Genomic DNA, 17198 nt, shown 5'->3' on the forward strand with positions numbered 1-17198 from the left:
AAATTAAGGGGAATGTAACAAGAGGATACACAGAGAGATAGAGAGAGTGAAAAAGAAAGAAAGAGAGAGGGGAGAGGGGGGGTGAATAAGACAGAGATGGAATGAGGAATATCTTAACAGCATCGTGGCAGATTCATGACTCAGTCTTCTCTTTGAATAATCTCCCACTAAGATGCAAATCCCCAGATAAATCTGAGGAAACAATGCGTAAACATAAGATAAATAACAAGTTAAATAAATCTCATTTCATTGTTGAGAGGGGGCGGGTGGGGGTCTGATAATTCCTTTGATATTGTATAATCTCGCAGACATCATCAGTCCTTGAATGCAATGTTCCCTCAGAGACAAATAGTGCAATAAATAACACAAATTATACAGTGCAGTCCTTAATATGAAATAGGTTTTCATTCTACAGAGACTCACTGTACACAAGCACGAGCAGTGACACGCACGTCTGAACGAGAACGCACATAATCACAGTCTAGACTGTGGAAGTTAACATTGTGTGTTTTCAAATCATTTTCTCGCTCTATCTGTGTATCTAACCATTTGTCTTCTCTCGGCCTCCCGTGTGTGTTCCAGCGTGGAGGTGTCGATGTGTGTGTAGTGTGACCTGTGTTGCTCAGCGGCTGCAGAAAGACTCACCAAAGCATCGGCCTTGTGCTTGAGTCTCTTGGCTTCCTGCATGTAGTAGTCTGCACTGTGGACTCTGCAAACAACACAGTGAAAAATTAAGACGGTAACGTAGCGTGGCTGCACCAACACGTCATTTAACAAAACCCCGGCAAGTTATTGGTTTACATAATCACTGACTTAGCTTGCAGTGTGTTATATACAGTAGCCTATTTACGTATACACACCCAAGGCTTAATGTAACCTTAGCACAGCAACAAAACATGTTGTTTCATGAATAATGCAGAAACCCTTTGGGACAAATAAGTAACAAGACAAGATGCATCATCTTTTCAGGAGTCAACACAAAAAGATCAGTGTGAGGTAGTTACAGCTGTTTCCACCTACAATGCACTAATAGGCCACCATTTGCTTATTAAGATACCAAATGTATGTAATGGTATAAAGGCATCACTCCTATAATTAGATGAATTATATCAATAAATAATAATAAGTAGATGAAGAAAGTAATGGATTAGTGCAGTGGTTCCCAACCTTTTTTGGCTTGTGACCCCATTTTGACATCACAAATTTCTGGCGACCCCCGATCACATGCAGTCATGTGATAGCGGCCGACAATCATGCGTCAACTCAGATATTTGTATATGCTGCATTTTACTTGAACTCGATTTATATTCGAGAAAGTGAACGTATAGAATACAGTTGTTTAAGATTGCGTGTGGTGTTTTTAATTATCATTTTAAAAAGAATAATAATTAGTTTAAATAATATTTTTTATCAGTATTTTTTTTTTAATCAATTACTATACATTTCAGGCGACCCCATTTGAATTCCAGGCGACCCCATGTGGGGTCCCGACCCCAAGGTTGAAAAACACTGGATTAGTGGCTCCTACTATCCAAGGCACCAAAGTTGTGCAGGGTCTATATCACTGTGAATGTAACCAGGTTGGATAAAGTCTCATTTCTGTGTCTCAGTGCATCTAATAGTCCAATGTATCTGAATGGACTCTATCAGCCCAGATCATGCAATGTGTAATGATCACAGGAAAAAATATGGTTTTGTGATGGAGAGGGTTTCATTATATTCATTTAACAGAAGCTTATGTGTAAAGCAATAGACAATAAATTAATTTAAAAAAAAACTGGATAAGAACAAGAGCTTGGAGGTGGGAGTGATCATCTCCCCTCGCTGCCCTGTGGCCCAGCATCAGAGCCTTGGGCCGGCTGAAGCTGCAGCAGGCAGCCAGCGTAGTGAAAGGAGAAGAGCAGCGGTGTGGCGGGAGCTGGTGGTGTTGAACAGCAGACGTGCGGCAGCATTCTGGATTAGCTGCAGAGGTCTGGTGGCAGACAGGAGTGCCTTGTAAAGTTCAGGGGGAAATGACATGTATTGTTATTCTTTCTGACTGCGGTTGCTGGCTAATTGGTGGATCATCATGCAGCTGCCAGTGCTGCTGTTCTCTCTCTATTAGGGTCGGTTGGGGTCGACTGGATTTTGGATTGGGTCATGGTGGAGATAATTAGCAGCCACTCTCTCATTCCAGCGGTATTGCCAGAAGTAGAGCGGCTGAGCCCTTCACTCACTCCCCCTGTTTGCCAGAGAGCGTTCACACTGGAGGAGCAGTGCCACAAAACAAACTCCCTTTGTGCTATTAAGCAACACGTCTATCACCGTCAGCCTGCAGCGCCTCAATGTAAAATACAATGAAGACACTGAGTTTACAGTAATTATCATAATGTTGACTGAAGAAAACTCTGTCAAAAAAAACAAACAAAAAAACCCAAGATGCATCCCATTTATACTACAGAGTAAACAAGACAGACTTCCATGTAAAGAGGAAACACCTGCTGTCTCCGAACAAAGGAAAAGTGGGAATAACAAAAGAAGTAGAGGAATTACATACAGACTGCAGGTTTTATGAACAACAGTGATAATTAGGGAAAAAAAAACACGTCTAAAACTCATGTTGCTGAACAGACGTCATGGGGAGATCATGCATAAACAGGAAACCATTACAGTAAACGGAAATGTGTGTGTGTGTGTGTGGTGTCTACGTACGTGTCGGTGAACGTCAGTCTTGGCCTTCGAGGTTCTGCAGGTTCCACCAGTGGTTCCGACCACACCTCAGAGTCCGACTGTCCGTTGGCATGGTAACCGTCTCCACAGGGCTTCTCGCTGTGGGCCTCCATTTCCTGTTGCCACGATGACATTGAAATCCGTGGTTAGAACAGCATTAGCGCGTGCGTCATTCAACAAGCAGCTGCACTCCTCTCACTCACAGTGATGCCTCCACTCAGTCAGCTGAGTTACAGGAGTCAGTGATTTAAACAGTAATAAACAATAGTTCACTAGTCCGAGTCATGAGCCATTGCCTCTGGCTGTTGTGCTGCCTGGTGAGGGGACAAAGGGTCTCCTGATGAGACCTTTGCTGCAGCCGGAGCTGCTGCTCCGGCCTGGATGTTGTGAAGCGGGTGGTCATTTCAGTTCAATTAAAAAACTTTGTGTCCCTGAGGGGCAGTTTGCAGAGGCTCCTAGAGCTGCAGTCACAGTACAAAAATGTAGAATAATAAAAATAAATACTAGATAATACCAATAAGAATATGTAAATGCGTAGATAAGCTGTAGGAGTGCAATAAAAGTATAATGCAGTATAATGGAGAATAAGCTATACTCATTATGATGATAAAGATAATGATGATTAGAATCAGTGCAATAAAAATGATAACACAGTATGTGAGGATGGATAGGTCTGTGATATACAGCTGTATGGTTTATTGGAGTTACAGCTTTATGTATATGCATGTCCTGCTGCGTTTGATGCATCACCTCCTCCGGTACACAAAGCACTCTCAGATATTTTAGTGACTCTGTCTCCTGAAACTCAGACAAATTGCAGGTAAGGAAGCATGACTCACACCAGTGGAGATGTGTGTCACGCTGTAGATTCATAGGTTTTAAGAAGAATACCTCATTAACTCCAGAGTTATTTCTGGAACAGAGTCGAGCGAGCAGCTCAAGAAGATAACACCGCTACCTGACTATCACTCACGATGAGTTTATTCACCAGAGCCACCAACCTGGGCAACATGTACATGTACAGTGAGCTGACCAGCAGGTCTATCATGTCATGTCGAGTGATTCACGGAATGCAAAAAACACTTACGCTGCCGTTTCTCACGTGTGATAACACTTTGCCTTCACCTCTCCTGTGTCTGTGAGTGGATGAGGAAGATGAGGAGGAGGAGGAGGAGATGGATGTAGTGGAGCAGGGCAGAATCCCTGAGGCGCCGCCCTCCTGGCTGAGAGAGGAACTGCTGTCGCAGGGTCGTTTACGCGGGGGCTCGTCAGACAGCGGGGACAGGAGAGGAGGAAGCAGCTTCTCGTTGCGCCGTCGAGACTGTTTCCTGTTCAGAGAGCTACTGAACACACACAGGCACAAACATTTAGTATAACGGTTCTGAACATTATCTGTTTATTATATATGTAGCATCCTTACAGTAATTATCTATGTCACTGGTGCATATTGCTTAAGTATAATTTGCTGTCTCGTTTCAATTAACTCTAGTATACTGTATCGGTACGGAGGATGAGACAGGGCTGCAGGGCCAATCAGTGGTCGTTATTCAGCTCATACTGTATCTATTATTCCACATAAAACAATATTATCAAGAGTATGACTTGTTGGAAGAGTCTCAAAACACTAGGAACAGAAATGATCTTGAAAACAACAGGAAATGATGAGGGTTAATAACCATAGCAACAAATTATAACATTTTGAACATAAAAAACACTAATGTCTGAGAACTGCAGCAGCTCCAACAACCACTCGCTCCAAAACTGCTGTTACGTCAGAACACTACTTCATATAGCACAGACAGATGAACATAGCATAAAGCAACTAATATTATACAATATGTGCTTTTATCATTCATATAGCGGTACATATAGTTTCACATACTGTGCTACCCTGTGCCTCTCAGCAAAACAACTACATCTGCTCTAGGGTTTCTGGTTGGATCAGGTTTTAGATTCTCTCACTTTTGGCACAATTACTGCACAAACCTCAACAGCTCCAGCCCAGTGTGTTACAGTGTGTGTGCGTGCGTGCGTGTGCTTTTATGTGATTCCTGTAAAGAGCACTTTGTGGGGGTCAGAGGCTGTGAAAGAAGACTGATCATAAACTATAATTTTGTTGTGGTATTTTTTCACACAAGTTCTTCTGAAATTGCTTTCACCAGATCAAGTGTCCTGCTGTGTGTCTGTGTACGGCCTCTCCATGCCGCCTCCCAAACACATCCTCCAACCTGCCCCGACTCCTTCCCCTCCATCCAACTCTGACTCCACCTAACTCCCCATTTAACTGTTGTCTGGATTTTTTTCTTGAACTTCCTCCCTAGGACTTGGGACTAAAACCTGTGATTATTCCTACTTCCTGTGCTGCTCCCCCCCGTACATTGAAACACCTGACGAGGACGGACTCTTTGTTTTCTGAACGGCCTCCCTCCCTATTGTTCCATCCACGTTTCCCTTCTCATATTACATTTTGTCTGTAGTTTGGTCTTAATTTTATTATCTTACACTGCCATGATTCTACAGTATACCATCCAAAAGTTTCATCAATATTAGAAAGAGAAAAGAGAGAAAATCAGTTAATTCTGGCAACACAAACACTAAAAGCCTACCTCTATAAGCTGCGTTAACATTGTCTAACTATGTTGTTGCCATTTCATTTGCAGTTGCTGAATGATATTTTCCTTCTAAAACTGTTGTAATTCTGCCTCCCCTGCTTGAGCATCGGCGATTATTCCCTCAGCTGCCTTATTGTGGCTCTTGTGACTCATATTGTTTGCAACACAACAGATAATATTTTTATGTGTTTCCTCTGCCTGGAAACTCTGGGGGTTTGATGCAGTGAGAAAAGTTGCTGAGCTCGCAGAACACCGCCCCAGGCCCCGACATTAGTGATAATATACAAAACCACGGAGACAAAGACTAATTAGTTGTGTGTGTGTGTGTTTGTGTGCCTGTGTGCCAATATGTGTGAGTGTGTGCGTGTGCTCTCCTGTCTGGGTACAGCATAATTGATGTGTGCTGGTGTGTTTGTGTGTATGACTATACTAATTTGCATGCGTTTGTGTGTGTATATCCTTAAGTGGATGCTGGTGTGAGTGTGTGTGTGTGCATGTGAGAGCTTTCATAGTCCTTTTAAAAGGATAATAAGTCAAGAAATGTACATCCCTGTATCACAAAACGACCACGCTGTGTCTGACGAATATTCCTCAGTGATACATCTGCGATGACTCACCTGCTACTGAGCCAAGTGAGAAGATTTCAGACTTACAAAGTTAAAATTCAATTATTTTCCTTTGCTACAGCTCCGTTAATCACACGCCCTGTGTTTTGTGTTCCCAAGAGGGAGACATTTAGATAATGTATTCTAAGGGCGAAGAAGTGTTTAGTGTTGTTGCCTCACAGTTTCTGGGTTTGGCCTTTTTGTGTGGAGTTTGCATGTTGTCTTGCTTGCGTGTTTCCTGTGGCTTCCTTTCACAACCCAGAGACATGCAGCCCAGGTTGACTTCAACTGACTCTAAACTGCCTGTATATGTAATTGTGAGAATGAGTGGTTGTCTGGTGACAGACCGGTGACCTGATCACGGTGAACCCTGCCCACGCCTAATGTCAGCTGGGAGTGGCTCCAGAAAAGGCAGTATTTATGTTTCACATTCATGTCTTTTGGTCTCATTAAGGGGCCCCCTCTCTTTATAATAATCTGTTAGAAAGATTGAAAGCTCCTTTTCTACCGCTCCTTCCATGTAAAATGTATTTACAAGACATTTGGAACAGCAAAACTTTTCAAACAGCTCCTGTAAGACTATTTAAAGGAGCCGCCACTTCTCCTCATTTTCAAAAGCTCAACAAAAAGAGGACATGGCAAGGGTAAAACAGAACCGTCCTTATGATTTCACATCAATCATTAGAATACGACTCTTCTTATGATGTATTGTCAGAATATGACCTAACTGATTGAAACAGGGTGCTAATAACTGTCAAAAGGCACAGGTTAGAAATTACTAAATGAGTCTGAGCCGGGTGATCTCATCATCCAGTTTACAGCTTCCATAAAACAGCCTCCTGGGTGATAAACAGACGCTGCGGTGGCACAGACATGCCGAGACGTCTGCCACACAATGTCATGGGTTCAGCTCCAGGTCAACCCACACCTCCACAACCCCCCCCCCCCCCCATCCACCCATATCCACTTCTCCTCCACTGTATTCTCTATCATAACACAAAGATGCTATGAAAATATTTCCACAGTGCCTGTCAAATTGAGGCTTATTTATAGCAACAGCCTTAGCTTAGTCTGTTTTTAATAATTCACATGGAAAGCTGAAATTCACAGTTGTCATCCCTGTGTCACAGCGTGAATTGAACTCGCCTCTCTAATGACTTCATCACCACATTAAAAAATTTAAACCTCGCTAAAAATACCGTCTCCGGTAAACTTGTCTGATGAACTCTACTGGTGCTCGCGCCAGTTACACGAGGTTGTGACATTCGGTGAGTGGATGAGGGGAAGAAGAGGGACGGTGACTGATGATGCATTGTTGTGACGCTCTGATAAAAACCCACTGTGTGGCTGATTTGACGGAGATATTCATTTTGTGTTATGAGGTTTTGCACAATGAAGCACTGACTCTGGCTTTTAACCATGAAGAGTGAAGATATTCATGCGCTTATTCAGCTCTAGAAAAAATATCCCCATGATCCACAGTGTATTCTGGCATATTGAGGCTATTGAGGCTGCTGCTGGTGGATTGGTATTGATACAGTATCTACCTCCTCTTCTAGATCGTAATCCTCTGTGAGTCTGTCTTGTTGATTCCGAGCGACTGTTGCCAAAACCTCACAATTTCCCTGATGCCTCACTGCAGTATTGTGTACTCCTCCTCCTCCTCCTCCTCCTCCTCCTCCTCCTCCTCCTCCTCCTCCTGCTCCTGCTCCTGCTGCTGCTCAGTCCTTTGGGGGGGCAACACTCTTAATACTTACTCTGTGGAGCTGTTCTTGTGGTTGTGTATTGGAGAGATGCAGGGTGGGAGGAGCTGACAGTCTTTGTCCAATCGCAGCTTCTTATTGCCGTTGACGGATGAGTCAGTGTGGTCCGACTGGGAATACGGGAAGACAGGGAGAAAGCAGGAGTTAAGAGACGGACAGAGTGAAAGAGAGCAGATTACACAAAGGACAGACTGGTTAGAGACAACACACCTTGTGTTTCCTCTTGTTCTTGCTGGTGTGTTTCTCTGTAGGGGCCATCATGTTCCCGGCTGCTTGTCTCCGGTGTTTCCCTCCATTCTCTCCTCTTTCCGTCCTCCCAGCCAGCCTGGGGTTGCTCTGCTCTTGCGCAGGGGGGTTGTCCAGGACCCCTAGACCTATGCATACCTTCTCCCTGTCCCTCGCCGCCGTCCTTTCCCTCTCTGCTAGCCCGTACCTTTCTCTGTCCTCTCTCTCCGGTTGCCTCTCCCTTTCCGTTAATCTGTCTCTGTCACCTTGCCTTTCTCTGTCCGGCACTAATCGCTCATTTTCTTCCTCCTGTCTCTCTCCTTTAGTTAACTTCTGTCTCTCTCTCAGCCCGGGCCACTCTCTGTCTTCCTGTTTCTGCCTGTCCCTCTCTGCCACAACTGTCCTCTCGCCCTGTCTCTCTGCGTCTCTCCCTTCGCTCCCGTCCCTTTCCGCGAGTCCCACCCTGGACCTTTCCCCCAAACCCTGGCCGGGCACCCTGCTGAGCAGCATCAGGTCGATCTTCACCCATAAACTCTGGATCTCTGGGTACTCCCTCAGGGGGGAGAGAGGCACCGTGTGTCCCATGTTGGAAGGTGGCGACATGGACTCCAGGTCCTTGCACTGTCCTCCTAACCCTCCAGGGTCAGGAACAGAAGTGCCAAATGAACCACTTATGTTGCTAATGCTTAGGGAGTTGCAGCTATTACTGCTGCCATTATTACTGCTGCTGATGCTACTGTTACTACTGCTGCTACCATTAGTGGTCACATTGCTACCATCTTTGACTCGTAGTCCTTTCCCTCCAAATGCTCCCAGACTGCCCATACTGCCAGCAGAGCCGAGGCACGGGAGAAGAGGCGTGTGTATGTGCGTGTTGGACAGAGTCTGTGTGTTAATCGCAGAGCGTGTTGTTTGCGGCAGAGCGGGGATTTTGATGGCTTCCTCTGTATCCGACTGGCACTCTGAGGAGGAGGAGGAGGAATCTGTTTCGATGAATTCTCTGGACTTGGGGGTGATTTTGGTGCTCGGGCCTCGGTGTTTCCTCTTATCCTGCTGCATGGACAAAAAATGATACAGGAGATAAATAGAATGACTCATAATTATCCACCTGCAGCTATGAGATCAGTATGGAAATGAGAAAAACACACACGGTTCATGTCCTCTCTGTATATTCAGGATATCTCCACCACTGTCGAGCTGTGACTCTCAACCAGTGGGCCATGAGGGTGTTTTTACGAGTGGGCCAACAAATCAATTGCAATTTTGGTAAAATAAGACTAATTGCAAGAGATTAAAAAAACGTTGTAAAAAAATGTTTCAAAATGAAATGAGTTAAACGAATGTTGTTTCACAGAGATAGACCTATGATTTTCCCCATCTTAAACACTGAAGCAGCTAAAAATGGAGAACAGGAAGGGTTAAAAGAAAAGAAAGTGAAGAGACAGCGATAGGTCAATAAGTCATCGACTAATCTTCCTTTATGTTTCCCTGTTTTCTGTTCTGTCTGGAACATTTGATCATTACCATTCAAATAAAAAGAGCTATAAGAAGGCATCATTTGGCCTCCGTATTGTATGGTCTTGGATATAGGCTGCTAACGTTTTTTAGATTTTCAAGTGTGCTATGAAGTGGAAAGGGTTGGTACTGTAACGGCTGCTGTAGAGTGAGTCGTCTGATGGCAGCGATGATATTAAGCCCTGATTGCTGAATCAGTCTGAGGCTAAAATGCCTGAGTCCAGATAGAGGTCACTCATCAGCACAGTCTAGATTTCAAAAATGTGGGAATGTGGTGCTTTCGCTGAAGGCTGTATACATTTGTGAACGCTACAGTAACCGCTTGCCCTGAGAACTCTCTCGCAAAGTGAAGTACGACGCTGAACTCTCACAGTTGGGTCTTAGAAGTCAAGTTTATGACTTCCATAAAACTTTCCTCTGTTGGCTCCTGACATTACCAACATATATTTCTACTTAATGGAAACAAAAATACCAAAACCAACACTGCGTTAGTCCAACTGCCTCACTCTGTCTGTCCGTGGCACTCGTATCCCGCCTGAAGACATAAATCCTTGCAAACATGTACTTTTATTTACTTTTTCAAGGGCTGCGTAATTTTCTACAACAGCTGGACACTGCCGTTTTAGTGCCTGTGTTCATTGCTTTGAAGAAGCATGTGACACAGTGTAGCAGTGCAGCTCACTTCTATGCCAAAGAGGAGTGAGCCATCGTATATCTTCCTTGAGCAAAGAAAATACTTGTTAATGATCAAATGATTCTTGGTATTGGGATTTGTTGACAATAAAAAAAAACACAATCAACCTTTCTTAAAGCTATTTGTGCACTGCTATCAATTTAACATACACACCCAACATTTTATACACCTTTTATGCTTGTGGGAAAAATGTATGCCAGTACAAGCAGCCACAAACTGTTCAGGTGATTCCTGTGGTATAGATACAACTGTATCTCTTGCTCTGTATTGTTTCCAATCAATGGTTTTGTTGCAATGTTTAAATCTTGAATTCAGATGTGAAATATAGGACAATTCTTCTGTGAAACTAAAGTAAGTGAGGAGCAGAGCAGTCTGTGTAAAATCAACACACAAAAAAGCAACTACAGAGGCAGATGCAGCAAAGAAAACACTGCTAGCGTTCCCAGTCTACACACTAAACCCATTCTCTTGGCAGGAATGAGGCGACAGTCTTCTCAAGCTCCTGGAATTGGTCCAGTGCATGTTGCCATCTGCAAAAATCCATTCTCAATAAATGCCATGTTGTGTTTTTGTTGAATATGAAAAAAAGAAGGGAAAATAACTGTCCAGTATAGAATGATTATTTACACTGCTGGGAAAAGCATTTCATTTCTCCTGCCCATCTTTTCTGGAAAGTTCCTTTGACACTAACATTAGCCAGCTGTTCTGCACAGCTACAGACAGACTGGCTGTGGATTAAATGTTACCACCCCTCTGGGTGTTCAGGTCATTCAGGTTGTATGTTTGAGCAGAAGAGGGGAATCTAAGCCATCATAAACAATATACTGTACATCCATCAGTGTGATAGGCTGGCTGAAAATAATAGTGAGAAGTGGAATGTTTTTATATTTTACTGTTTTCCCATATATTATCGTTTAAAAAACAGAGTGAGCATTAAAAAATGAATTATATATGAATGATTTTGGAGAAGTTTGGAGAGAGTTTTTGACAAGGTGGCAGAGTCAGACATGTCAGATGCTCTAATGTGTACAAAATATTTAAGGAGTTACATAACACCCTGCCATACCTTTCTTTCTTTCTTTCTTTCTTTCTTTCTTTCTTTCTTTCTTTCTTTCTTTCTTTCTTTCTTTCTTTCTTTCTTTCTTTCTTTCCACAAAGTTTAATCACAGGTGAAAATGACAAACGATGATTCAGCTCTCTTTCATTCCCTCTCTCTCACACATGTTCCATACTTCTATAAAACCAGTCAGTGTTGAGCCATAATAATCATGTAATAGAACTGTTTTAATGCTGGGGAGTTTTATGACTTTTGACAAATCATCCAGAAACTGTGTGATGAAATGATTATTACAGGATACATGAACAATGTGTTACATATGTGTAGGACTCCATTTACAGATGTGTTTAAGTGAAAAACCCTGCAGTGCTGGAGTCCTGCCCTGACTGCCTATGTGTAATCTCTCCTTCTATGAATTCATTCAGGTGTCTAAGAGATTGTCAGAAACAAACACACAGCTCCACAAACTAACCTGGTTTACACTGACAGCAGGTATTGGCATAGGGGTTTGCTGTAGCGCTGCTGGTGGAGTAGCTGTGGTGTTGTTTGAGTTGGTAGCACTGCGAGGTTCTTTCCTGGGGGCTGTTTTCCCACTGGGGGGTTTGCTTCGCGGCCTTGTGGAGTTCTGGTGCTCTAGGGAGGGGGGAGGCAACAGGTCCTTCTCCCTCGCTGCAGGACTGCTGTGGGATAAAACACAGTAAGCTGAGGTATTACAATTCAAATTAGATTCACCCTTGAGCAAGGCACTGCCACTGTGGTGCGGGTTCACTCTGAAGACTCTTAGTCGAAGTTTGCTACGGTCAGCTGCGGGGGGCAAATGTGTGTTGAAATGAAAAAATATAAGACAGCATGAAATAATTGAAAACAGCATGAATTCAGCTGAACTTGTTTAGATGTGGTAAGTTAAAAATGAAAAGCAGGAAGGAAAGAAGTGATAGAGGAAGAAGAGTAGCCTATTTTTTTCAAAAAAGCTAGAAGTCTGTTTTTTTTTCTAATTAGCCTTGTGCCAAGCTGAGCAGCCAATTTGGTATGGCTTGTAGTCAGTCTGAACATTTTTCACAACAGATGTGTTCAGTGGTAAGCTGCCAAAAAAGCTTGGTGATGCAGTGAGGCCTCTGAACACTCGCGTTCATGCCAGCCTTGTCCGGTTGAACCGAACCCTGGAGCATTCACCCCCTCGGTGCGGTTCGTTTGGGTCGATGTGAACTCTGGCCTCGAACTCTGGTGCGGACCAAAGAACCGCTCTCTGGTCCGCCTCGGAGGGGTGGTCTCGGTCCGCTATCAAGTGAACTCTAGAGCGCTGTACAAAATAAAAAAAAGTTGTGGTATGTTCTCATTACTGTCTGTCGTCTTCTGTGATATGACCGTCCGATTGCAGAGCGTCATAAGCTAAATGCATGTATTAGTACATGCATTAAAGTCTTGGACCGTTTGAGTTTGGCCTTTGTGAACGCAAACTGGATCAATTGAAAAATTGCAACAATGTATCATCCTTGCGTTGGTTCGAATCAGATAACGGACCTTTAGGTGTGAACCCGCCCTACTGTAAGTGACAACTCTGAGTAGTTTGGTGTGACTATGTTTCACCACTGATAATAACACAATAATAAACTACACAAACTAAGATGCTAAAATTGTTTTGTTCTCTTTAACAAAAGATTGCCATTGACTTTTATTGTGTTACTTTTCCACAGCGGTAGTTCTAAGTAAAAACAGTTACAATTCATTGACTAAGGAAAAGAACATTATGGCCAGATTCACACGTGGAAAAGAAAGACCCTTAATGGGTTTGCAGTGGCCATCGGAATAGTTTAATTCTATTTTAGAGGTAGATATCAAAAAGGGGGGTATTAATGACCTAATCTGCAACCTGTGGGGTTCCCCAGAGAACTATTCTGGGGCCGGTATTAGTATTTTCTTATTATATACTGATGATTAAAAAACTGCCCATTCATGTGATGTGTTTCTTTTGCAGATGATGCTACACTGATAATGTCACATTAATTTTAAAGCAGATTATACAGTATGCTGAGTGCCAAGCTGCAGAATATTGCAATGTGGCTCTGTAGCAATAAACCCTGTGCCCATTCAGGGAAAACGGATGCTATTTTTATTGGCTCCATCAACCTGAGAAAATAGACTGAACTTTTAATTAAGGCAGGTCAGGCAGAAATGGCAGCAATAACTACTTCATTATTTAAGTATGTATGTTAGATAATCAGCTTTTCACAGAGGCCATGGCACTCAAAGTACTTAAAGTGTATGAAAATTGTTAGGTTGGGGAAGGGGGCTGACCATTTTACTTGAGACAAAGCAATGCATTTCTCTATCTAATCAATATTTGCCTAGATTTGGGAAGATGAAATATCCTTAAAGATGAAAGAGAAAAAAAAGCATTACTACCATGCTTTGCAAAAAAAAAAAAAAATCCCATGAACCTCTGCTGTATTTTGTGTTTCAGCCACCTAAGATGCTGATCATGCTGCTACAGGATACTCAGCATCATTTGTGAGCCTGCTGATATTAGTGTCACAGAAGCTAATAACTCAATGACAGTAGTTTCTTAGACTTGTTGACCATAGCCTGACTTTATCTTTCTATCATGGCCAAACAAAATCCACAATGTAAATAAGCCTTAAACTTTATTAATGTGCATGTTTTACATTTTTGATTGAACTGAATGCTTTCAGTGTTTAATTGATCTTCATTACTATCATACTGTCTATCTAACAATACAGAGATAATGAAGAAGCAAAGGAAATGATCACTGATAATTGTGTATTGTATAATGGATACAACTATAAAGGAGATGTGACTTCATTCCTTTGTTACCTGTGCTGGTTTGCTCTGCTCCATGTCTGGTTTTGATTATCCTCCACACTGTTTGACCTCTCTGTCCGTCTGGGCTGCTTCTTCCCTATGGTGTTCCTCCGTGGGTTCGTGACCTCTGGCCCTGACAACAGGCCTGGCGACAGCCTCATCTTCGACCTCTGGCCCTCCCCTGAGGTCTTTTGGCTGAGCTTGGCCTTGGCCTTTTCTCTGCCTGGACTGTGGGGAGCAAGAAATAGTTTTTCTTTCATGTCTTTTCTGGATAGAGACACGTTTTAGTCAGTTGTTGCCAATAGAGTTTGTTCATTCATCTGTCAGCGAGCCGTAATTGATTTTAGGGATGTTATTTGAAAAGTTATTTTGGCAAATTATCAAACAAATACCAGAAGGCTCCCCTCGTCTCCTTGTGCTCCACTGCTGGTGCAGCTGGAACTGGGGTGCTATTGGATCCACAGGGTTTGGCCTTGGCAGCAGTACCCACTCCTGATGCTTCACTCCCTGGGGAGAAAGTCTCTGGACCCTGATTGATGGAGCCTGATCACCAGGAGATTATACCAGCATAAGTTTTTATGATCAAACCAAAGTATGTTTATCTTTATGACACAGTTACTGTCTGACAAACTGGCTATGATCCTCCATATCTACCTACCTGTGCCATGATGTTCTCGCTGTGGGGGAACTAGAGGTTTAGTTTGAGCTTGCACCTTGTTCAACCAGCTGTCCAGCTGCCACTTGTTGGTGGAGGGGGGCTCAGGCTAGAGTGGAGGAAAAAAAAGAAAAGAAGCAAATCTCTTAGTTTTCTCTATCTTTCATTGTGTCTTTAGTCTCTGAAACCAGGCAGCGAGAAGTTATTGAAATAATATGATAAACAAAACTACCAGTCAGTTTTCTGCAGGTGGATTTCTATGAGTTACTGTACCTTACACCATTTAATGTACAGACATTCACACTCAGTGGTGAAATAAACAGTAGCAAATTAGGGTGAATAAAAAGGGACATAATACTGTCAACATTACTTCTGCCTTTCATAAAAAAGGCAACCAGCATAAACAAAACTTTTCATGAATTTCATAGCGATTTATTGTCACCAAGTTAGGGTTATAAATATGCATGTGACATAAAAATCCATAAATTGAAATTGATAATAATAAAACGCAACTTTTTCCTGATATTGTGATTGGGATCTATCCTTGACGGCATCTAGCTTAAGTCACAATGGGCTACAGCACCAACTACAAGATGATGTGATGTAACACAAAAGCATAAAAATTGACATCAACATTATGACATTATCATCAGAACTTTCTTTTTCCATTTATTTATAAATGAATGGAAAATAAGTTTTAATATGCTAGCTAATTTGACATTTGTTTGATAGTACCACAAAAATAAATTTGCTTGTTTCTTTACTTTACTTTACTTTACTTTACTTTATTTATTTCTCACGACCACGCAAGTGGTATGGAGCACAAACAATAAAACAGTACAAATAATCAGACATAGCAAGAGGCAGCGGAGGCTGTACATACTTTGTACATACATCTCTGACCAGGACAGAGCAAAATCACTTAAACAGAGGAAGAACACATTTCAGAAAAGCACCTAGTTTACAAATAACTTTTCTTTTATCAGACTGTAATAACAAAATTAGTTTAAACATAGATGGGCGACAAACATAGTATTTAGGGAGGTATTTTTCTCTTAGATATACAATACATGTATTCTTGCATTCAAACAAAACATGGAACTCATCACCAATTTCTGCACAAGAAATTACATTATGGTTATGCTATCCATTTTCGTACAATTCCTTATCATGTTATCCACCATGTGCACACAGTTATAGGGAACACATTACAACACACTCACACAACACACTTGTCATCTCACCTCTGGAGTGTTTGTGCGGGAGGCCTGGTTATACTCGCTGTCACTGGAGCTGCTCTCTGATTCATCTGTGTCTGACTCCGAGCTGCTCTCTGATTCGCTGCTGCTCCCTGATGCTCCACTTTGGAAAAAAAAGAATAGAAAGAAAGACAGCAAGAAAGATGGGAGGGAGGGAGGGATGAAAGACAGAGGGTAAGACAAAAAAAGTCACAAAACCCTTCGTTTGACACGGACAAATCATAGCAATGGAATAGAAAATAGTTTCACCACATATAACTGAGGAGAGTACATGTGTGCCCTCTCTCTAAATCACTTTTTTAAACCAAGCACATTTGTGGCACTGTCTTGCAGAACCACAAAAAACAAAACAAAACAATTAACTGTCCAGTCCACACAATCAATCATTATGCAGATGATGCTTTGCTTTATCTTCAAGACTTCAGAATTTAGGATGGTCGGTGGTTGACCTCTTCCAGAATAGACAAAGGACCCAGTCATTTCACCTTGATGAGCATTGTCCTTCCTTTTACTATATGGTACAATGCATACATACAACCCCGCTAAATCCCTCAGCCTTAATGGGGAAAAAAATAACCAACTTTACAAATAAAGCTTACATGTATTTCATGACATGTCCTGTCATCTTTACTGACTAACCCTGCCAGTTGGTCTCAATAAAGTGTATTTAAAGCACCTGCAGGGACACCTTTCCTGTATCCTGTTACTTGGGCCTTTGGTTTAATTGATTGTAGCTTCCTTACCTACTTGTAGTTTGGATGAGCTGACCTTCGAGTTAGCTGAAATATGTTTATCATTCCCATAAAGTGAGAGGTAGGGTACCAAACAGCAGTCATCGATCTGTTTATGGTGTATGTTTGGTACAGGGCCAATTTAATACGAGTACAGAGTTGCACATCGAGTACAGTCTCGGTGCAGCTGCTGTTCTCCTGGTGCAAGCTTTGCAATAATTTGTTTTGCTATATGTTGTGTAGCCTGAAGTTCTGCAAAGTCTGTTGGGCTTTCCCCCTTTAACCTAATTTGAACCAAGTGTTTCTGTTCTGTTGATTTTGGTCTAAGTTTGGAGTACTGACCTGAGAAAGAACTTATCCTGGGTAATATCCCTCCACTGCATCATATAGTTGTTAAATCTATCTACTTTTATAAAAAAGAATTGAATTACCAGCCCAACTATAACCACATGATACTGCAAATACAGATTTTTTTTTTTACAGTAAAACCTATTTTTGTTTTTTGACAACACTGTATTTTAGTGGAGAACCTGTGTGCCTTCTCTCCACTCAG

At 42.3% G+C, this 17198-nt stretch overlaps 1 protein-coding gene across 1 annotated transcript in view; it reads right to left on the reverse strand.

Moving 5' to 3' along the window:
• The window catches only part of aff2 (AF4/FMR2 family, member 2), a gene marked incomplete at its 5' end in the record, with an annotated part of 145302 nt that overhangs the window by 9953 nt on the left and 118151 nt on the right, over window positions 1-17198 (reverse strand). Inside the window, 10 exons of the mRNA XM_083980511.1 lie at window positions 646-709; window positions 2692-2825; window positions 3797-4049; window positions 7684-7799; window positions 7900-8967; window positions 11653-11860; window positions 14013-14228; window positions 14393-14543; window positions 14659-14764; window positions 15900-16017. Of these exons, the coding sequence (XP_083836637.1) occupies window positions 646-709; window positions 2692-2825; window positions 3797-4049; window positions 7684-7799; window positions 7900-8967; window positions 11653-11860; window positions 14013-14228; window positions 14393-14543; window positions 14659-14764; window positions 15900-16017 (2434 nt within the window). The remainder of the gene's footprint in view (window positions 1-645; window positions 710-2691; window positions 2826-3796; window positions 4050-7683; window positions 7800-7899; window positions 8968-11652; window positions 11861-14012; window positions 14229-14392; window positions 14544-14658; window positions 14765-15899; window positions 16018-17198) is intronic.

Source organism: Trachurus trachurus, assembly GCF_905171665.1.
Source record: "Trachurus trachurus genome assembly, chromosome: 10".
Lineage (NCBI taxonomy): Eukaryota > Metazoa > Chordata > Actinopteri > Carangiformes > Carangidae > Trachurus > Trachurus trachurus.